Here is a 22674-nt window from a genome sequence, read left to right as displayed (position 1 = left end):
GTTCCGCCAGGCCTTTGGTTAGGGTTCAGTCTGGTTCTTTTGTTTCTGTAGAAGAACAAGCATTAAAGAGGTCCTAGCCTGCTCACAGGTCCTTTATAAAACCAGTGGTAACATTTGGTCCTGGAGAATATTAACCACTCTCAATTTTACCTGTGGACTGCCATCTGCCCAGATTTTAATTTGCTCTGAACTAATTTTAAGATGTATTTTAATTAATTGGTTGTCTGTTTTATGTTCTTTGTATACTGTGTTAGTTTTATGATGTTAGCCACCCTTAGCCTGGCTCCGGCCGGGGAATGCGGGGTACAATTTCTTTCTTTTCTCTTCTTTTCTCCTTCTCCTTCTCCTTCTCTCCTTCTCTCCTTCTCTCCTTCTCTCCTTCTCCCCTTCTCCTTCTCCCCTTCTCCTTCTTTCCTTTTTTCCTTCTGACTGGCTTTCCCCAACCATTTATACCTCATATGGCCTTGTCCCCCTAATTATAAAGGATGACTTTCCAATAACATGGAAGAGAACTCTAGGTCTTAGCCTGCAGCTTTTACTTGGCATGGGCTATGAACAGGCCAAAGAAACCATTAAACAGTGTGTGGTTGATACAGAACATCAGTCAGATCTAGCCAGGTCCCCAAATTTTATTATCAGTGAAACCAGTAGGTACCTAACCTCTCCAATGGCATATTTAACCAATCTTTAAATACCAAAACAGCAAAGAGCTTTCACTCTGTCTCTTTGCCAGGCTCTCCCTTCAGCCATCCAGGAATATTGTTTTAGGAAGACACCTTATGAGGAGAGAAAGTGCCCCTGTGGCTCTGGGCACATAGAAACAACTGAACATGTTTTTTTTCCATTGCCAGTATTATACTAATATACATGCCAGGTTTATTCTGCCAATAATACACAAATTTCCAGGACACACAGGGCAATTCTATATCTCCTTACTGCTCCAAGATATAAACCCGGATATAACATACACAGTTGCCAGATATTGTGCGGCTATGTGAGGATGGTATGTGCCACATGATTTATGTGCTTTTATGTGTTTTTATCTTATGCTGGTCTATCGTAATTAAGAGAATAAGTATGTCTATCCCCTACTTCTACAGTTGCCCTATTGCCTATTTAGCATGCTTTATTTATGTATGTAGATGCGCTTACCTTATGCTAGTCTATGGCCATAATAAATTCTTCTTCGTTATTTTACCAGTAGCAGACACTTGATATAATGCAAATTTGTTTAAAAATATGTTGCAACTGAGCTAGTTCCTGCAAGTCCTGACAGACATTGTGGACAGCAACATGACATTTAATTAAAATATTTTATTTATGGCAATACTGTATATTCATGAATATGAACAGTTAATATGTCAAATTGTGTTTGCCACTATTTAATTGCCTATGCATACATGGACTAGTTTAACCTAACTAGTTAAATCCAAAGAGAAATATTTAAGTATAAGTCATACCTAATGGTGAAGGCTTGTGAATTATTTCAGTGTTGGTCACTTTTAAAGATGTCACATTGAAGACATGACTTTGAGCTTTTTCTGCTAGACTATGGCATTTCATTGTTGAAAAGTACACCAGAGCTCTTCTCTTTCCTCGTCCTGTGGTGCATTGCATACTAGATAATACTTGTTTCCATTGCAGTTCTATGACTGCTTTACAACAATATGGTTTCATTAAATAAACAGTTCTGAATTTTTTAAGTACTTTGTGTTTTAGGTGTGCTAAGGAATCTACGCACAAGGACTTCAAGAAGGCAGTTGGGGCGTTCTCAGTAACATATGATTCTGAAGCCCATCAACTTATAATTTTGGTAAGTATTTCTGCTGTTGAGATGTACCCAAACTGTCTTACATTGAATGTGATAATGATCAGAGATCTATTCTCTCCCCCCCCCATTCTTTAGTCTATCAATGAGGTAACAATGAAACGTGCAAATATGCTCATTGATATTCACTTTCGAAGTCTTCGCACCAAGTTATCACTGATAATGAGAAATGAAGAAGCAAGCAAACAATTAGAGGTACTGTATCAGTTTGTATCTGAAAAACTATTATAAAACTCCACTAATGTATTTGTTGTACTAGTCATCTCTGTAGAGTCTCTTTTTTGGTGGCTTCTATGTAGAAATGGAAAAATAAGAATTTAACAAAGAAATGATCCATAGTAAAAATACTGAGAGAATGATGCTGAAAACAGTTCAGGCATATTATTCATTTTAGCTTATTAGCCCACTCTGTCCCAAAGAGGTACATAATGCTTTCATATTTAATTCAGTGCTCGCAATAGCCCTTGAGATAGGTTACTGTAGTTTCCATTTAACCTACTGGAAATTGAAGTTGGCTCACTTGTCCAAGAATAACCATTGAGTCCATATACCGTATTTTTCGCCCTATAGGGCGCACTGGCCCATAGGGCGCACCTAGGTTTTTTTAGGAAATAAATAAATAATCCCCCCCCCCCCAGCCGCAGGGCTGGGGTGGGGGAAGCCCGAGCTTCCCCTGACCCCAGCCCCCACCAGAACAGGCTGCTATCCGCAAGCCTTGCGAGCCCGGCGGGAACTCCCGCGGGCTCGCAAGGCTTGCGGATAGCTTCCTGAAGCTCTCCAGGCTTCAGCGAAAGCCTGCATTCGCCCCATAGGACGCACACACATTTCCCCTTCATTTTTGGAGGGGAAAAAGTGCGTCCTATAGGGTGAAAAATACGGTAATTTGAACGCAACTTAACATTTGAAATGGTGAATACCCTAATATGCTAGCCGATTACATGCTTTGCTACTTTAAGTGATTTTATTTGGTACTTTTTAAGGGGTTCTCAGTGAGTGAATTTCAGTTCTAACCAAGAATGCATCTTTCTACAGAGTTCAAGACAGCTTGCTTCACGATTTCATGAGCATTTCATTGTATGTGAAGATCTAATGGGTCTGGCCATTGGCACTCATGGTGCTAATATTCAGCAAGCCAGAAAAGTACCGGGTGTGACAGCTATAGATCTTGATGAAGACACTTGTACATTCCATATTTATGGGGAGGTGAGGTGCATCTGTTTTTTGTGAAACTGATTCTAGGAAACTGCAACCCTTTAACAGCCACACACACACACACACACACACAGTATTGCACATATACATAAATCAAAATGCACAAACTTAAACAAAAAAAGAAAATACAAAAACTTAAGTAGAGAGAGCAAAAAAGAAAGGAGTAAAAGCAGAAACACCAGAAAGGAAGAATTTATATCTTAGATGTTAGATTTATATCTTCTTATATCTGTCAGCTTTGCGAGTTCCAAGTACTCGCACAGTTTGCACAACCATTCTTCTTTGGTTGGTATATGATCTTGCTTCCATGCTGCTTCCATGCTCCATGCTGCTGACGTTGCATAAAGAAATAGTCTTGTTTTCACTTTAGGGATATTGTTTGTCAAAATTCCCAAAAGAAATTCTTCTGGTTTTTTGTTGAATGTAATTTTTAATAACTTCTTCATCTCCTCATAGGTTGTGTCCCAGAACTTTTGCGTCTCTGGGCACGCCCACCACATATGGTAAAAGGTTCCTACTTGATTTTTGCACCTCCAACACTTGTTGTTATGAGTTTTATTAATTTTTGCCAGCTTTCCAGGGGTCCAATACCACCTGTATTGCATTTTCATGAGATTTTCTCTTATTAAGTAGCAAGCCGTAAATTTTATATTCTTTGTCCATAGTTCTTTCCATTTATGCAATTCAATTGTGTGGCCTGTATCTTGTTCCCATTTTATCGTAACGTCTTTGATTTCTTCATCTTTTAACTGCCAATTTAACAGAAACTTACACATTTTGGATAAAGTCTTTTGATTATTATATAGGATTTCTTTCTCCAGGTTCAATATTTCATTATCAAAACCCTTCCATCTTTTATCTTTTTCAAAGACTGCTTTTAATTTACAATACTCTAATCAAGTTAATCCCATCTTTTTTATTTCTTCAAAGTTCTTTAATTTTGGGGTAATTACTTATTTCCTCTACCAAATCCCTATATATTGGCCAATCATTGCTCATATTCTTTCTATGGGCTGCTATCGATTCAATGGGTGAGAGCTACCAAGGTGTTCTTGTAACCATTAAAGGTTTATTTCCTTACAATGTGATTTATGAATCCCCTATGCGATTTCATTTTATCGTATCCTAAGTACCCGTGCCAGCCGAAAGCATTGTCCCAACCCTCTAAACCCAATAGCTCAGTGTTTTTTTAGCAATATCCGATCCTTTATCCAGGTCCAGCATGACGCGCAGCGTAAATTAATAATGCAGAGTTTTAAAGAATAAAAGCTTTACTGAATTTAAATAAACTTCTTCATAAACAACATAGTTCCGAACAGTTTGGCTGAGATTATATACTGACTCTGCTTACAACTGAAGCAGACAGACTCTCACTGACATCTTACAGAGAGCACAAAGTGAAACTGGCTGCCAGTTCACATGTCAGAGTGACTCAACAGTTAGCAGTTAGGCCTGAATAACTTTAGTAGGCCCAAATGATTGTGCAGTCCCAGCACTTCCCAGCCTGCTTTGCTGCTTCTGCTCTCATGTGTCTTTGTCACATGACACAGCATGCTGCTTCAAAATATAATCTGAGATCTGGGACTGCAAATCCCCCTCTCTCCTTAACCTCTGTTAACAATTTGAATTTTATGCATGGTTTTTTTCCTTGCCAAATAAATTTAGCAAGGTCTTTTTGCCTGTCCTTAAAACATTTTATCTCACTGATTATGGGTAGTGTTTGGAATAGGAAAAGCATATTGGGGAGTACCATCATTTTGATGATAGATACAATATTCTTCCCCACAGGGACAGATTTAGTTTTCCCCTAGTCTCTAGTTCTTTTTTTATTTCTCTCCATCCCCCCCCCCCCCCCGCATAATTATCTTTATACAGATTTATGTTCTTATTATTAATCCAGACCCCCTGGTAATATGCTTTGCTAGTTATTTTAAGTCCCGTTGCTTTTTCTAATTCATCTTGTTCTTCCTTACATACGTTTTTCGTTAAAAGCTTGGATTTATCTCTGTTAATTTAAACCCTGAGACTTCCCCATATTTTTCCATTTTTAAAAGGGTATCTTGTATATTTTCCATAGGGTTTTCAGTAGTAATAATCACGTCATCAGCAAAGGCTTTGACTTTGTTGTACCGAGTTCCTAAATTTATACTTGTAATCTTTGGGTCCTTCCTTATTGCCTTCCTTATTCAATATTAAATTCTTCAGTAATCTTGTTATTTATATTAAATTCTTCAGTAATCTTGTTATTTATAATCAATTTTGCTTTCTGATTCGCATAGATAGCCTTAATTCCATTTGTTATTTTATTTCCATTCATTTGATAGTTTTTACTAGGAAGTCGCAAGAAACCCTATTGAAGGCCTTTTCTGCATCCACCAGTTGCAGCAAAAAGTTACCTTTTTGCTAGGTTTCATTTCTACATATTCCAAGAGGTCAATTATTATTATCCTTGTATTTTTTGTATGTGTCTGCCCAGCAAAAATCCGGCCTGATCACTATTATTTATTCTATTCAAAAAAAGTTTTAATCTATTTGCTAGTACTCCAGTAAATATTTTATAATCTGTATTTAATAGTGATATTGACCTATAATTTTTGATATTTTCCAAGTCTGATCCCTGCTTAGGTATAAGCGTTATTAAGGCCTCCTTCCATGAACATGGAATTTTTCTTTCCTCAAATATATTGTTCATAACTGTAATGGTTATAGGGGTTGCTCGTGCGTAAGTTGCCGCCACTCCTGGCTAGGTTACCTGGTTGAACCCTTTCTGTCTGGACAGCCCTTCACTTCGTGGCTGTTTCAGTCGCTGGCAGAATCCGTCAGTGGGCGTTTCTTGAACTTCTTCCAGCAAAGAAGTTCTTTGGCGCCAAGTCTCCTCCTACTCTCCCTGCGCGGAAGTCTTCTGCGCAGGGAGGGTGTGGGCAGCGGAGCACCCGTGCTCTCTCCGCTGGTCTCCGGTGAAGAGTCCTGGAGCCTCCTCTCCGATTCCCCCATCTGCCCCCCTTCTCCACTGGTGTTACACTGATTTCCTTCCCCAGCAGATGGGCTGCCTCTCTGCCTGCTGGGACCCTCTCCGGCATCCCTCTGGAGCCTTCCCTCCGCCTCTGGCTCCGATGGCAGTTCCCTGACAATAACCCTTTTCAATTTTGGGAGAATTACCTCCTCTAATTTTTTGTAGTAACTTATTGTAATCCCATTTGGGCCTGATGATTTGCCAATCTTCATTTTCCTTGTAACTTGTGCAATTTCCTCTGCTTCTATACTAGAATTTAAATAATCATATTCTTCTTTTTCAATTACTGGTAATTGTTTTTTTAACAAATATTCCTTTATTTTGTTATCGTCTTTTTGTTCCAATTCAGTCAATTTTTTAATAACATTTTTGCTTTAATTTTTTCGGGGTCAGTTATTTCTTCACATTGGTCTGAGATTTTATTTATAATTCTTTTTGTATGTTTTTCCTTTGTCAACCAGGCCAGCATCTTGCTGGGCTTATTAGCTGATTCGAAATACCTTTGTCTCATCCATTTAATTTTATTTTCCACCTCCTTATTTAATAAATTAAATATATGAGATTGTAGTATCTTTATATTTTGAATTATTTCCCCGTTTTTGGGTTTTTTAATCAATTCTTTTTCATTATTTATCTGTCTGGTTATTTCTTGAATATTTTTGTATTTTTTATTTTTTATCCTAGACATTTGTTGTATCCCAAAGCCCCTCATGTAAGCTTTACTTGCATCCCAAATTACATTCATGTCTGCGTTTTGTTTTTCGTTTATTTCAAAGAATTCTGCCAACGTTTCTTTTGCTCTTGCCACTAATTGTTCATCTCTCCATATCTCATCATTCAGCCTCCATCTTCCCCTTGTTTTTTAGTTTTCATATGAATTATTACCGGATTATGGTCTGAGATTGTTCTGCTCAGGATTTCTGCCTTTTCCAAATTAAGAGTCAACCCTTTCGAAATCCAAATTGTGTCTATCCTCCCCACCCCACCCCGATATTTTAGCTTCAGAGAAATGTGTAATATCCTTCTCATTGGGATGCTTCGTTTTCCAAGTATCATATAGGTTAAAATTTTCTATCATTTTAATTGTATTTCCTATACCAGTGGTTTGCAACCAGTGACCAAGGCACCCTGGGGTGCCTTGAATGATGGTCAGGGGTGCCGTGGGCAATACTGGCCTCTGCCCTTCTTTCCTTCCCTCCCTCCTCTGATGACCTCTTACATCTCTGCCTCCCAAAGGCTTGCACAGCTGTTTGTTGCAGCAGCCCTGGCTACAAGTTCAGCAGGTGAATAGTGTCTCTGGGGCTGGCCAGGGGGTGCTGGTTGCCAGGAGCTGAAGTGGCCTCTAAGTAAGCAAGCAAGAGGGAGAAGGAGCTCAGCCAGCCAGCCAGTCCGTCATTCCTTGCTGTTGGAAATGGATAGACAAGTCCCAGGCCCCTGTGAGGCAGTGAGAGGAGGCACCTCTCTCTGGAGTGGGGGCAACTCAGAGACCAGGGGCGGCAGCAGCAGCTGCCTGGAGGACTCGCAAGGAGAGGGGAGAGGGAAGGAGGCTGAGGGAACACTCCACAAGGGAGGGTGTTCAAAAAAGGGTGAGAGGCTGCCAGCTGTGCAGGCAAGGGTTGACATAAGTGGGCTCCTGAGCCCCATAGGGGTGCCGCAGAAAGAATGTAGTTTGTCAAGGGACCCGTGGACTCAAAAAGGTTGAAAATCTCTGTCCTATAGGATCAAGATGCAGTGAAGAAGGCAAGAAGTTATCTTGAATTTGCTGAAGATATCATCCAAGTCCCCAGAAACCTAGTAGGTATGTCAATTTGGGCTGTGATTTCAAAGTCAAATCAGTGATTAGTTTTCTTAGAACGAACAGAGAACTATTTGAAAGCATGACTATTTTATTATTTAAGTTTCATTTGTGATACATGTGTTAAGGTTTCAGATAAAATCCTAACAATGTGAACTATTTAAAGTCCATGCTTATCATCTTAGAACCAAATGGTGACCATTTATCAAACAGATTTACGTTAAAATATGCCTTTTAATATAAAAACTGTGAGGGAATTCACTTGGCTTCTGGATTAGACATTATGAATGACATAGGAAGTAATACATTTTATGTTCTTCTGCTACCAAAGCTCTGCAGTGTGTTCAATTATTGAAATATAAATACTTGACTTTGCTAACTAAAGAGCATAATATTTACTTTACATCTTATTGAGAGATTCTATATTGTCCACTGAATAAATCCTTGCTTATCCAATGTTGTGCACATTAAAATCTGGAAGACTTGCCTTTGTTTAATTGAAGTAAGTGTTAACATGTATTGCAGTTTGTCTCCAGTTATGTAATTAATTTATTAAAATATTCATACACTGCTTTATCCTGAAAGCCAAGCAGTTTTCAGCATACCTATATATAATAAAAGCACATTAAAAATTTGAGGCCATCAGTTACTGTTATGGAAAGATGTATTCTTAATTACCTTCTTGTACAGAGTCAAACAGAGATCTGCCTCTTGTAGTTAACCAGAAGTTTTAGGTAGTGCTCCTAGGTTGTATAAAGACTCCAGCTATAGTAACTGAGTAGCATGCTTGCTTGTTCAGGGATATGTGATTGAAATTACTGTTATTAAAATGATCCTTTTTTCTTGATGTAAATCATGATCTTAAATATATTGCCTGATTTGAATTAAGACAAACAGACATTGCTGTAAAGAAGCATAAGTATGATGATTAGTGAAGCGCTCTGTGTGTGTGTGTGTGTGTGTGTGTGTGCGTGTGTGTGTGTGCGTGTGCGTGATTATCAATCACAGGCAAGCTTCTAAGTGCCCTCAACCAAATTCACTTACAAGCCCCCTGGAAGGGTGTGCAAAGCTACTGCATCAACACATGGCTGAAACTTTCAAATGGTTGATGAAAGATGTTCTGTGCTGATACTTTTACTAACCTGATCAAACCCCTAAATTCTAGATGTTCTGTATGTCTTAATAGGAAAAGTTATAGGGAAAAACGGAAAACTCATTCAAGAGATCGTGGATAAATCAGGTGTTGTAAGAGTCAGAATTGAGGCTGAGAATGATAAAAATCTTCCAGGAGAAGAGGTATGTGAAATAAACAGGACTTGGTTTATATGCTGTTTTAGATTCAACAAGGAAGCACTGTGCATTTCTGTTATAAAAACTCTACTTACTGGTTCTAAGTACTTGTCATGAGTTTTAGTGTAACACTGGCCAATTACATGCATACAAGTTACAAGAAAAGAGATTATGACTAAACATTTGAAAGAACTTTTGGAAGTTAAGAGCTGTTTGACAGTGGAATGGACTCCTTTAAAAGGTGGTTTTAAAGCAGAGGTTGGAAGGCCATGTTTCATTTATGATCTAGTTGAGATTCCTGCCTTGCAGGGGGTTGGACTAGATGACCCTCAGGGTCTCTTCCAACTTTACAATTCTGTGATTCCATGGCTACTGAATTTATTTGGTACAGTGGTACCTCAGGTTAAGAACTTAATTCGTTCTGGAGGTCTGTTCTTAACCTGAAACTGTTCTTAACCTGAGGTACCACTTTAGCTAATGGGGCCTCCTGCTGCCTCTGTGCCGCCACTGCATGATTTCTGTTTTCATCCTCAAGCAAAGTTCTTAACCCAAGGTAATATTTCTGGGTTAGCGGAGTCTGTAACCTGAAGCGTATGTGTCAGGGGTTCAGGAGCAGAGGCACAGGAAAGGGAGGAAACGGAGAGCGAGGGGGAGGAATCCGAAGGAAACGTAAGCGATGACAGTGGTCCGAGGTCTCTGAGTCCTTCCAGCGAATCGGAAGACTCACAGAAAGGGGCTTCCAGGGTCAGAGCAAGGGGGACACCCCAGGAAGAAGGGGCCAGAGGGGACTCAGAGAGCAGCAGCTGGAAATCGAGACCAGCTTCCCCACCAAAGAGCAGTAGGGGGGAGGAGTCCCAGGTATCGGGATCAGGCTGCTCACCGCCAGCGGGAGGAGATGAGTCAGGATTGGCCACGCCTCCATCGGAGAGCGAGGAAACGGTCGAGAGGAAAGTTGGAAGCTGGGCGCGCGCGCCAAGTTCAAATGTACAGGCGAGCGGCACAGTGGGTAGCCCGGATAGGGAGCCAGGTCCTAAAGCCCGCCGAAAGGAGGGACATGAGTCAGGGGGGTCAGCGTCAGAAGAGTCCAGGAAGGAGGAGACACCGGGGGGCAGAAGGACCCGGAGGAGAAAGGAGCAACGGAAAAGGTGGAGTAAGGCTAGGGTCTTAAACTGGTGTACAGGGGGTGGAGACTCAGACAGGGCTTCGCCGATCTAGTGTCTAGACGTAGGGCTGCACGCTGCGGCTTGTAAATGGAAACTGAACCTCAATAAAGACTTTTGTACATTACTACCGGCTAGCGTTGGTCCTCTGTGAGCTGGGACCTGGAGGCAGCTCTGACAGTATGTAACCCGAAGCGTATGTAACCCGAGGTACCGCTGTACTATCAACTACATGTATAACTGAGCACTTATGGGCCTGTTTTTGGATCAGTCCTACACAACGTGTAACCCACCATGACTGCTTGTGTGAGGCTTGTTTGACAAGCACCAGGAGCTCAGTCATCTGGTTGTAGTTTGGGTAGGGTTGCAGGGGTTAGCTAAGTGTATCACAAGTAGGTTCAGACTTCACTGAATTGAATATGGCTCACCATTTACATTGGTAGCATGGGTGCAATCCAGAATCTCATGGTTGCCTTGTGTTTCAATTAAAAGGAAATTCACAGTTCAAGTAAAAGTACTTGTGTAGTGATAATTTCTCTGAACCCCCTTTTTTTCTTTAGATTTCCTTTATCGTTATTTTTGTTTTACAGTTCTTTCTTTGTCCACACGTGTTTCCCCCCACAAAAAAACCCTTTCCCTTACTCTTTACGTTTGGTTGTTCTGCTTATTTACCACCCTTCTTTTATTCCTTAGTTGTTTACTTAATCAATAAATTTTCCAGAGCCGGTGTCATTGCCACAGTGGTCCTCTTTCAGTGAGATCCTTTTCTTAGCCTAGTGGCCACCGCCATTTTTCTGGGGTTACAACTGTATTTATTTGTTTTGTTTTGGTGTGTGTGTTACTTATGTGACTCGTGGTGTGGCATTTGCATTCTCCTGCCCTGATTTAAAAACGACTTGGCCACCTCCTCCCGGTTCGCTGTTTTTAGACCATCGTTCCTATACCATCCCTGCCTGAGTATGGCAAACAGAGTGTGTGGTTTGACATAAGGCTTTTGCCTTTCTTTTCTCCTGGTCCATGGAGTGGCATGTTAAAACTTTTGGAACCGTCTGAACCTTCGAAGTGCTTTCGCCTGTTGCACAGCTTAGCAGAGTACCGCAGCGATTGTTGAGCAACTCTTGAGATTGCCCAGCTGCACGACTAGTAGGAACAAAAACTGCTGACCTAGTAACTTGGTTCTTGTTGTTTTATTATTTACAGCAGCAAACATACAAGCTATTCACAAGTTACTATTTACAACACGACTTCCTAACTCTCAGCAACTCCTCAGCACTAACCACGCCACACTAACACTCTCCAACACACACCAGTGTTATAGGTCATGCTTATATAAGGAACTCAGCTGCCTGGAAATCATGGATTCCAACATGGCAAACTGAGTTGAGTGTTTATTTGGTGAAAATCAGAGGCTGTTTGTGTATTTGTGTGTCTGTCTTTGCTGTTTGAATGGCCGCCATGGAGGACACTTGTGGCTTAAGCAGCCCACCTACAAAAAAGCAAAGCAAAAACTGAAGCACTTAGTGTCCTCTAAGGCCAGGGGACGTGCTAAGACTGCTCCCCCAGGCCTTCCAAGGAAGCGTCTTTCTTCCATAATTTTACATCAGTCCCAGGCTCACAATACAGCCTCTAAAGTGCTTCCATTCAGTTGAATACTAAGACTATACCGACACCTGCTGGTGAGGCACAGATTGATGCTTTATCTGATTCTGAGCCAGAATTCTTAGGTTTTTCTGAGGAACAGGAACAAGAGTGTCTTGATCCCTCTCCAGTCACTCACGGTGCTCCATCCCCCATTTCTCAAACCTTTCCAGCCCCATTAATTGAGCAGTTGAAGGAAGCCCTTATATGGGGGGCCGCTAGGGGCACCTTGGAAGATGGCCGTCAATACCATCTCTCCGGCTCACACGAGGTAATTAAGAGGCTGATGATGGGAGTAAATTAGCCTCCTGAATTCTTCCCAGGGGATGGGAAGATGCTGCCTCGTCCGCAGTTGCCAATAAATTACCCCCGAGTTCGAAAGAAGGAGGGGGTGGGGGCACTGGACGGAAAACCCTCGAGTGAGTTTCTGGATCTCCCAGACGCTACTTCTGAGTGCGACCCTAGTTGCATTGCTTAAGATAAAATAATTGGAGAAAAGTAAATGGACATGTTTTGAGCGAAGGAAAGGGTGTTCTAACTGCTAATTAAATCTACCACTGAGAAGTCAAGAGATGGGATGGATTGAACAGAGGACTACATCAAAGAATCACAGCTATGTTGGTATGTTGAAACGGAACGGAAAGGGGGGGAAACGTTGTTTTTTTAAATATGATTTACCTAAGAACCCCTCCCCTAGAAGAACCGTCACATGATTGATAGCAAGTGAGATTGGAATATAAACTGTGTGGAAATAAAAATATTAACTAAAGGCTTTGTTTTGCGGAAGATCTGGAAAGGAAACGAAAGGCTTTTGGGTGACGTAGTTACTAATCGGGATCCGCCATTATGAGACAGACTTTGTTGCGAGATTTACAGTCAAAGGGGGAGGTGAGCCACTGTTCTGTTATCATGTTTGGATTGTACGTCTGATTTGGCAAAAACTCCCCTGGAAAGGCTGATTTATGGAGCAACTGGTCTGGGAAAATTAATGAGCAGACACTTAGACTTTATTTCATCGGAACTGTTGAAATAGCGCCTGCCGCTCGAATAGGACTTTTGGATCAGCGTGAAAGTCCACACAGAAACATAATAATGCTTGCTTCAACTCGCCTGTGGAAACTGTTATCATAAAGCACCAATGCTGCAGCAAGCAAAGGCTATAGCAGCTAAGGCAGCTGCTTGTGGCTGGAAAGCCAAACAGGATGTTTGTGACTGTTGCCATGGGAACAAAGGGGCAGTCCATTCTGTACTGAGCACCGGATGTTAGCTCAGTGTGTGTGTCATATGACCCGTACTGGAAGTACATGGGAGGAGTTTATTCTTACTGCTGTTGAGTGCAGACATGTTTCTCTGTACTGATGTAAGAGACAGAAATAAAAGATGTAAATAGATTTCTGTCTGCATCTTTCCCCTCCCTGGGGGACACCAAAGGGGAGAGAGGAAGAACGGTGTGTTCCTCTCACACATCTGAGAAGAATCGCCGAGACCTCGCCTGCTTATCAGCAGAGTGGCGCAGCGGGGAGGTCGCCAAGGAATATCTGCCGGTGCCTACGCTGTGGCACATTCCTCTGACTAAGGCAGAATTCCAACTCAGAGGTTATTAAGAAGAAAAAAGATAACAGCAAGAAGATTGGAAGATGGGACTTGTGAACATCAATGCAGCAGAAATATGAGGTGATTGGACCCTTACTGAACTCGAAGCATGGGTACCCCCAACAAAAATTTAAAAAAATTCGGCAAAATATTTGGATTTTATGATATGTATTGGTATAATTCGGATTAACTAATGTGATATGATTGGATTGTTAAATGGAAAACTTAATATATATATTTTTTTTTAAAAAAGGAAGCCCTTATTGCCTCACTGTCCTCTGAACTTGCCTCCAAAGAAGCAGCCTAAGTCAAAGGAAGCAACCCATTCTGTTGTAGTTGGATCTTAGGATCTCTTCTCCTAACCCCTTCAACTCTATGGGAAAAGAGGCTGAGGATGAGTTTCCTATTCCTTCCTCTCCATCCTCTTTGCTAGAAGCAAAAGTTGATGATGATTAGAATGATGGTTCTGTTCAAGACAAATCCCTTTATATAAGAATATTCCAAGAGTCTAGCGCCCCCATCCTGAAACGTAAGATAATGCACACATTAGAATGATCAACTCAGTCTGACAAAATGTCAGCCTCAAAACCAGAGAGCGAGGTGTCTGTACTAATTAATAGTACAGCTAACCTCAGCTAACTTTATGTTGGTGCCCTCAGTATTGAAGGCAGTTGTTAAGTCTGAGCTCAATGCACCTATGCATTCTAGAAATAATACTGCCCTGGCTGACAAGTTATATGATTTGGATCCTGAGTTCATTGCACATATTAAGACCCCTGCCATAGACCAACCGGTGTTAAATATTTCATCTCGTCATCTGGTCCCCCGGGAGGGAGATGCCTGACTCTGGTACGTGACTGACAGGAGGCTGGAGTTTGCTCCATGTAAAATTCATGAAACAGCTGCCTTTTCCTTAAGAGCTTCCTGTGTTGGGCTTCATCACGTGCCCAAGCATGCATTGTGTGGCTTGAGAACTTACTGTAATCTCATCCCCAAGATGCAGCCCATCAACGCCAAATTCTGACTAAGCTAAAGGCTTGGGCCTTTATGACTGATGCCTCTATGGATTCCATTCAATTTTCAGCTAGAGCAGTGACATCCCAGATAATGGCTAGATGCACCTTGTGGCTAAAGAGTTGGAATGTGGATGCAGCGTTTAAGGTGAACCTTTCTACCGTTCCCTTTTCCGGCGGTCACCTTTTTGAGGAAGGGGCATTGAAAGATGTCCTTATTGAATCAAAGGATAAAAGGAAAGTTTTGCTAACTCAGAGAGATGACAAGCAACCAGCCCATCGTTTCTCACCAAATGCTTCTCAATCTCAGTCCTTTCGCCCCTTTCGAACCCAGAAGAGACAAAGGGACTTTGCATTCCGAACCCAGCCCTTTCGTCATCGTTTTCAAGGGAGGCAAGGGTTCCAGCAGTTCCAGACTTCCTCAAATGCAAAGACAACCAAATAACGAACCCAGTGACGTCCCATGTGTTTGTCGTCTTTCCAGCTTTTTCCTGCCTGGCAAAAGTCTGTCTCTAACCACTGGGTTCTGAAAATTATTTCAGAAGGTTACCTAATAGACTTCATTTCGGTTCCTCCCGATCATTTCGTCCCTTCCGTACTACCAAAAAACAAACTTCGTCTTCAAGCTGTTTGGTCTTCAATTCATTATCATCTTTCCATGGGAGCTATCGTTCCAGCTCCTTCACACCAGTGTTTTTGTGGTCTCTACTCCATATTCTTCGTTGTTCCCAGAAAAGCACAGAAGAAATGGCACCCAATTCTCTATCTCCTAGTCAAAGCGCCAACCTTTCATGAAGCGCTTGCCCATCTACAACTCACCCTCTGCACCTTGCAAGACCATGACTTCCTAATCAACAGAGATAAAAGCTGTCTAACGCCTTCTCAAAAGAATCCTCCATCTCAGGGCCCTCTTGGTTACAGTGAAGGGGGAAGTGTCTCTCCAAAGAGGGATAGCCAAGATCAAAGCAGCAGCATCTCCTTTAATCTCATCGAAACATCTAGCATCGATCTTCAGCCTCTGCATGTCAGCTTCGCAGATTGCACCCTCGGCAAAACACCGTGCCTGCACCCTGCTGTGGACTCTACTCCCTCATCAGTGGGCCATTACCCACAATTGCTACAGGTGTCTATCGAAGAAGGAGATCCTGATTTTCTCAAAGAGCCGGAAACTCCATAATTGGAGAATTGATGGGAGAGTCATCGAACAAGTCTATAGATTCCAATATTTGGGAGTCTGGTTACAACATAACCTCAGATGGAAGGCCCATGTAGCCTATGTTACAAATAGAGCCAAATCTATCTCCTTGGCGATCTTGCGATTCTTCTTCACCGATGGGGCCCTTCATATCCCATCGGCGTTGAAAGTCTTCAAGGCCAAGGTGATCCCGACGATTGCTTATGCCATCTCAATTTGGGGGACTTTTGCCAACCTATCTCACCTGGAGGTCATTCAAAATCAGTTTTTAAGAGGGATATTGAAACTGCCCAACTGTGTAAGTAATACAGCGTTACGCATGGAACTTAATATTGTATCCCTGGAAAATGCTCTGTGGAAGCACATACTTTGTCACTGGTTATCTCTATGGCACAATCTCCCAAACTTGTACTTGATACAATGTATGTGGAGAGATGATTTCCAGAGCCCATGGGTAAAAAAATTACAGCTGAAAATAATGGCAATGGGAATCTCCCCATCCAAATTACTAGAGCAGGATATAGTTCCAGCTAAAAGAACAGTAACCTGTAAGCTAGAGGAGATGGACTTGCAGCAGAAAATGATCTTGGGCAATGGTACCTGCTCACCTCTAAATCTTGGTTTATTACCCCTCTTAAGGCTCCCAAACTATTTGAATTCTTTAACTTCCTCAGCTCATAGATATGCCTTTGTAAAGGCAAGATTCAACACCTTCCCATCGAACGTGCTGAGAAATAGATTCTCCAATGGACAGATATCGCTCTTATGTGATTGTAATTGTGGGGCACCAGAATCGTTGCATCACATAATTCTTGATTGTGCTTTTCACTTATCGGCCAGGAGCAAGTTTCTTGCTCAATATCTTAAGGGAATTGCCGATGATACGACTGAAGCCAAATTGAGATATCTATTAAATGATGATGACCCCCTAAGATCACTCATGGTTGCCAGATTCTTGATCAGCGTCCTATCCCTAAAGAAGAGAAACGGACTCCTGTGTGGCTCGGATAATCCCTTTAAACCATGATCTATGTTTTAGGATGTAATTAGGTGATATCACCATTGATGTCTTCTATCAATTTATGAGCAGAGGGCGATGTTTATGCTACAAATTTGTTGTAATGTATGATGTTGGTCTTCTGTTTTTGTTTTGCTTGGTTCTTGTCTGTTTTTTTTTTTTTTGTAAGTTTTGGCGGTTTTAAATTTGGAGGTTAAAGTACATTATGGTGGTATGGGAAACTGTTGTGTGACGGGCCAATGGCCGTAATAAAGATCAATTCAATTACAGGTGCCTATCACCTCATCTCAAGTTCTTCATGTGTTGGTGGACCCGCACGGAAAATCTTCTGAGGGGCACCCCCTTCAAGGACCCAATCAGAACTCTAATCACCACAAACACGAGTCTCCAATTTGAGGAGCTCACTGTCAGAACCAGTTTATTCAAGGCCTGTGGACAAAATCAGAAACACCTCACTCAATCAATTAGCTGGAGTTGCATGCAGCCAGAATGGCGCTCATGCACTTTGCCCAACAATTCCATCTCAAACATGTTTTGATTTGGACGGACAGCTCCACTGTCAGGTCGCACACCGTTCATCAAGGTGACATGAAATCTGGTCCCTCTAGAAAGAAGTGACACTCCTGTTCAACTGGGCCAAACATCTGTCTTGCCAAATGCAAGATGATTCTTTTAAAATTAGATTCAGAAGCAATACAAATGCAAGTGGGTGAGAAGATTACAGATTTTATTCTAAACAGCAAGTAAAATATACATTAACAAGCAGGACTTCAATCTGCCACTGAGAAGCCCTGAAGAAGTGGCAAAGTGGCCCCCAGGTAGCCATCAATGCACATCTCCACAGCCAACAGCCTTTGCACGAACTTCTGACTGCCATGCTCAAAAGCTAGATATTTTATAGATGCTGTGCCCTGTTATGGCCAGTACAGGCTCAGCTACGGGCCTCTCTACATCAAAGACAAAAAGCCAGGCCATACATCAAAGGCTTTTACTGACCAGTGCCATTCGCCAACAGACCACACATCAAATACTTTTTTTACAAGGGCTAGAGAAAGTAATAAAACATAGATAACCAGAGCCAGGAAGAGTTGACCATGTCAGATCACTAATCTCGAAATCACAATAATCTTCCGGAATAAGTTTCCCATACAAGGTCACCACCTCTCCCTGATAGCAGAGCACATTGCCGGAGACTAAAATGTCCAGGCAGATTGGTTAAGCTGCAAACGGATGGACACAGGGAAATGGATGTTGGGCAGACTGATTTCCAATGGTTTCAAACCCTTTGGGATCTTCTCCAAGTAGACCTGTTTGCGACCAAAGTGAATTGACAGTTGCCCCATTATTTTCAAGGTTTCAGGACACTCAGGCGGAGGCATGGGATGTCCTGATAGCTCCCTGACCACGGGGCCTGCTTTCACCTTCCACCTTCCCTCCTCAATTGATCCTACCATGTGTTCTTCACAAGGTCAAACAAGAGAAGGCGCAATTACATAGTTCTAGTTGCTCCACTTTGGCCTCACAGGCCATGGATGACAGAACTTCAAGCCCTGTCAATCACTCCGCCATTCCTTCTGCCTCTCTCTCCAATGTTGCTGTGACAAGGTCCACTACTATATCCCTCTCCTCAGTGGCTGAAACTGGTTGTTTAGCATTGGAGCGCCGCTGCCTAAAGCACCACGGTTTAGATGATCCAGTTGTTTCAACAATCCTAGCCTCCAGATGCCCTTTGACGAAACGTCTTTATCAATCTACACAGACAGTCTTTGCGTCTTGGTGCTCAGAATCTGGCCTGCTACCTCACAAGATATCGATTCCAAACATTCTTCGGTATCTCCAACAAGGACTACAGAAAGCTTAAGGCCTAATACTCTCATCAACACCCATCATTGGCACATCGCTTTCCCACCTGGAATTTACACTCGGTCGTCACAGCTCTTCAGAGACCTACGTTCGAACCTCATATGTCTTGTACCCCTGAGGATCCTTTCTTTCAAAGTTCTCTTTTGGTGGCAATCACTTCGGCACGGTGAGTGTCTAGAGTTTTCAGCCCTTTCTACACCTAAAAACCTTTGTATTTTCCACAAGGATAAGGTGGTGCTATGTTCAGACCTTTTCCTTCCTTCCAAAGGTGCTATCTAGATTCCAAGTCCAACAAGAACTGATTCTCCTGACTTCCTGTGTGCATCCAAAACATCCTAAGGAGCAAGCCTGGCACTCCCTGGACATGTGCAGAGCTCTAAAAGTCTACCTACATCATACAAAATCCTTCCGGAAAACTGACGCTTCAAGTTTTCAAAGCAACCTTAGTGAGGTGGATTAAGGCCTATATTTTCATGGCTTATGATTCCCTTAAATTACCCTGTCCATCTCACGTTCTGGCACATGTTGGACATTTGTAGGGCAGCCACCTGGTCATCACCTTCCACCTTACCAGACATTACAAATTGGACCAGCTGTCCACAGCTGTGGTGGCCTTTGGTCTTAGTGTATTGCAGAGATGGGATCCGCCTGAAGTGGTGACTCCGCTGTGGTGTGTCCCATTCCATTGGCTACGACACCCCATGAACTAAAAAGAACAATTGGTCTTTCCTGAAGTGTAGTTTTGGGAGTGGGACGTCATATCCAATGGACCCCACCCTAAGGTGCTCTACTGTACACTGGGGGGAGCATGGCCTATCTTGAGTGCCAGTTGGTCATGTTCCTTGTGTTGCATTTCCTTGCCTTTCAGCTACTTAGCAATTTAGAGATTTTATTATAGAAATTTCCAGAGCTGAGGAAGGGGGAAGTAGGCAGACCCTCCCCCCCTTTAGGGACTCCATTGGTACTTTCTGCTTGGCGAATCTGGAAAACTGAGGGTGTCCAGCCTGCTTCCCACAAGTTTTTGCTCCTGTCTAGTGTCTCACAACAGGGTGAACATCCATTCCATACAACGCCCCACTCCCCAAACTACACTTCAGGTAAGACTAATTTTTTCTTTATGATTTTATCAGTCTCTCACATCATTGTGGAGGAATTTTGACCCACTCTTCTTTACATTGTTGCTTCAGTTCATTGAGGTTTGATGGCATTTGTTTATGTACAGCTCTCTTAAGGTCCTGCAGAGCATTTCAACTGGGTTGAGGTCTGGATTTTGACTGGGCCATTGCAACACCTTGACTGTTCTTTTTCAGTTATTCAGTTGTAGATTTGCTGGTGTGCTTGGGATCCTTGTCCTGTTGCATGACCCCATTTAGGCCAAGCTTCAGCTATTGGGCAGATGGCCACACATTTGACTCTAGAATACTTTGGTATACAGACTTCCGGTTTCCAGCCATGGCGTTTGGCTGTTTTCCCAGGACACCGGACCCCAATTGTACAGGTTTTCAGGAATAATATGGGGGTAATTATCCCTGCTGACCTGCCCCCCCAGGGCAGGGGGGGATTGGCTGTCACCCGCGGTTCGTCCAATAACTGCTGCTCGCTACAGAATGCGGGGGCAGGGACACTGGGTGTGGAGCACTGCACAAATTGGAAACTCTCCAGAGTCATTGCCATGAGCAGAAGGAGATAAAAAAGACCTGCTAAATAATTCAGTCCCTGGATGCCAAAGCTTTGAATTGAAAAGGACTTTCATTGTTGCGCTTCAATTTAAGTGAGGTGAGTGGTTGTTTCATTTTCTACATTTGCTACTCATGATTTGCCGAACCTCACTAAGAAAGAATTAACTATCTAAGTGGAATGCAGGAGGAACTGTAAAATTAATTTGGTGCTGGGTTGCAAAGTTCTCTGTGGAGAGCCCCAATTAGAACTGGCAAAAACAAGATCAGATACGAAGGAGGCTCGGGCTGAAAAAAATGGCGGTGGCTGTGGTGCAGGAGAAAAAGAAACGGCTTCTGGGGGTGGGGAGGACATTCAACGGTTTATAATTGGGGAATATTTCACATTAAAAAAACCTGCATTTGCTTGCATGGACTTTTCTAATATATGGTGTAATGTGAAAGTGAGGGTGAATCTTTTATTTTGGCTGGCTTCCCTAGGGCCCGGGGGAGCAAGCTTGGATCTTAGAGGAACTAAACTAAACAATCACCAAACAATTATTGAAGTATACCTCAGGGCACTGTTTTTCTACGGGAGATTCACAGAACACTAACTTGGAAAACTAATTTGGAACACTACAGAAGACTCGTATTTGGAACATTAACTCATTAAAAGACTTGCAAGATTGCTGCATCATAAATCTTATTAAAAGAAGGAGAGTTGGAAGAGCCTGGAAGATGAAATGGTGAAATGAAAGATGGGGCCACTGAGAGGACTTCGCTGAAAATCAATTGAATGATACCAACCTAGAATAAACTGCCTCCTGCATGTTAATAGAAATATGGATTTGTTGGACATGATAGAGTCATACACCAGGGACTGTGAAGATAAAACAATGGGTTAAAATCGGACTTATGAAACGGGGGGAAAACAAGAGAGAAGATTGCAGGAACAAGTGAAAGAGATTTTCTCCTGACATCCAGAACATGGGAAGTTCCCTTGAAATGTTTTAATTTGGAATGTATAATTGGCTTTATTGTTTGTATTATGATGTGGCAAGATTCATCTGATTCGTTACCAGTTGGAATGTTATTAATTGAAAATTAATAAAAAATATATTTAAAAAAAATAATACTTTGGAATACAGAGGAGTTCATGGTTGACTCAATGACTGCAAGATTCCCAGGTCCTGTGGCTGCAGAACAAGCCCAAATCATCACCCCTCCACCACCATGCTTGACAGTTGGTATGAAGTTTTTGTGTTTGGTTTTTGCCAAACGTGGCGCTGGACATTATGGCCAAACATCTCCACTTTGGTCTCGTCTGTGTAAAGGACATTGTTCCAGAAGTCTTGTGGCTTGTTCAGGTGCAACTTTGCAAACCTAAGTCATGCTGCCATGTTCTTTTTAGAGAGAGAAGGCTTTCTCCTGGAAACACTTCCAAACAAACCATACTTGTTTTGTCTTTTTCTAACATTTAACATGCTAACTGAGGCCTGTAGAGCCTGAGATGTAACTCTTGGGTTTTTTGCAGTTTCTCTGAGCTTGGGGTGAATTTGCTGGGACGTGAATTTGCTGAGATGTCCTCTCCTGAGAAGATTGGCAACTTTCTTGAATGTTTTCCACTTTTGAATAATCTTTCTCACTGTAGAATGATGGACTTAAAATTGGTTGGAGATGGCCTTATAACCCTTCCCAGTTTCACGGACAGCAACACTTGCTTCTCTAAGAGCATTGTGTTGTCTTTCCTCATTGGCATTGTGTTAAAGCACACCTGAATGCTCCAGACCAGCAAACTGCTAAAACTTTGGCTTTTATAGAGGTGGGCATACTTGCTGATGATCAATTAAGCAAAGGCATTTGATTAGCAGCACCCGTCTGCTACTTTGCCTCTTAATTCTTATGAAAGGAGTAAGGGTGTACTTAGTTTTTCACACATGATTTTTCCATCTTGGCTTTATTTCTGTTAAATCATGACACAGTGTAATATGTCGTGTGTTGTTGTTCATCTGAGGTTGTATTTACCTAATTTTAAGACCTGCTAATTTTAAGACCTGCTAAGGAACAAATGATTGCTATTGTGTCCTGATATGTAAAACCACAAAATTCAAAGAGGGAGCACTCCCCCCATGACTGTAGATGTCAAATAGCATGGGAAACAGGATGGAACCCTGTGGTACACCACAGGACAATTCCCATGGTACTGAACAGTAGCCTCCCATGATTACTTTCTGGAACTGACCCTGGAGGCAGGAGTGGAACCACTGAAGTACAGTGCTCCCTACCCCAATCCCTCACCCTCTCCAGTGAAGTATTAATCACTGGGACCCACCCAGTGTTTTCATTTTGTATTTTTATGTTGGTGAACTGCCCTGTGATCTACTAAGTCTCAAACAAAGTT

The 22674-nt window shown here is 42.2% G+C and overlaps 2 protein-coding genes and 1 long non-coding RNA gene across 5 annotated transcripts in view; 2 read left to right on the top strand and 1 right to left on the bottom strand.

Moving 5' to 3' along the window:
* LOC309361183 overlaps nucleotides 1–22674 on the bottom strand; it is a 187318-nt gene that overhangs the window by 25435 nt on the left and 139209 nt on the right. The gene's annotated exons all lie outside the window — the stretch shown is intronic.
* The window catches only part of LOC309361140 (fragile X messenger ribonucleoprotein 1-like), a 222030-nt gene that overhangs the window by 117240 nt on the left and 82116 nt on the right, over nucleotides 1–22674 (top strand). For all 3 annotated transcript variants that reach the window (XM_081896098.1, XM_081896099.1, XM_081896097.1), the window contains 5 exons: nucleotides 1720–1813; nucleotides 1907–2023; nucleotides 2861–3031; nucleotides 7773–7851; nucleotides 9035–9144. In XM_081896098.1, coding sequence (XP_081752224.1) covers nucleotides 1720–1813; nucleotides 1907–2023; nucleotides 2861–3031; nucleotides 7773–7851; nucleotides 9035–9144 — 571 coding nt within the window. The remainder of the gene's footprint in view (nucleotides 1–1719; nucleotides 1814–1906; nucleotides 2024–2860; nucleotides 3032–7772; nucleotides 7852–9034; nucleotides 9145–22674) is intronic.
* LOC309361155 (uncharacterized protein) overlaps nucleotides 1–22674 on the top strand; it is a 140164-nt gene that overhangs the window by 47968 nt on the left and 69522 nt on the right. The gene's annotated exons all lie outside the window — the stretch shown is intronic.

This window comes from Podarcis melisellensis, assembly GCF_964234715.1.
Source record: "Podarcis melisellensis genome assembly, chromosome: W".
NCBI lineage: Eukaryota > Metazoa > Chordata > Lepidosauria > Squamata > Lacertidae > Podarcis > Podarcis melisellensis.
Note: the sequence above shows the minus strand (reverse complement) of the source record. Positions and strands in the feature narration are given on the sequence as shown.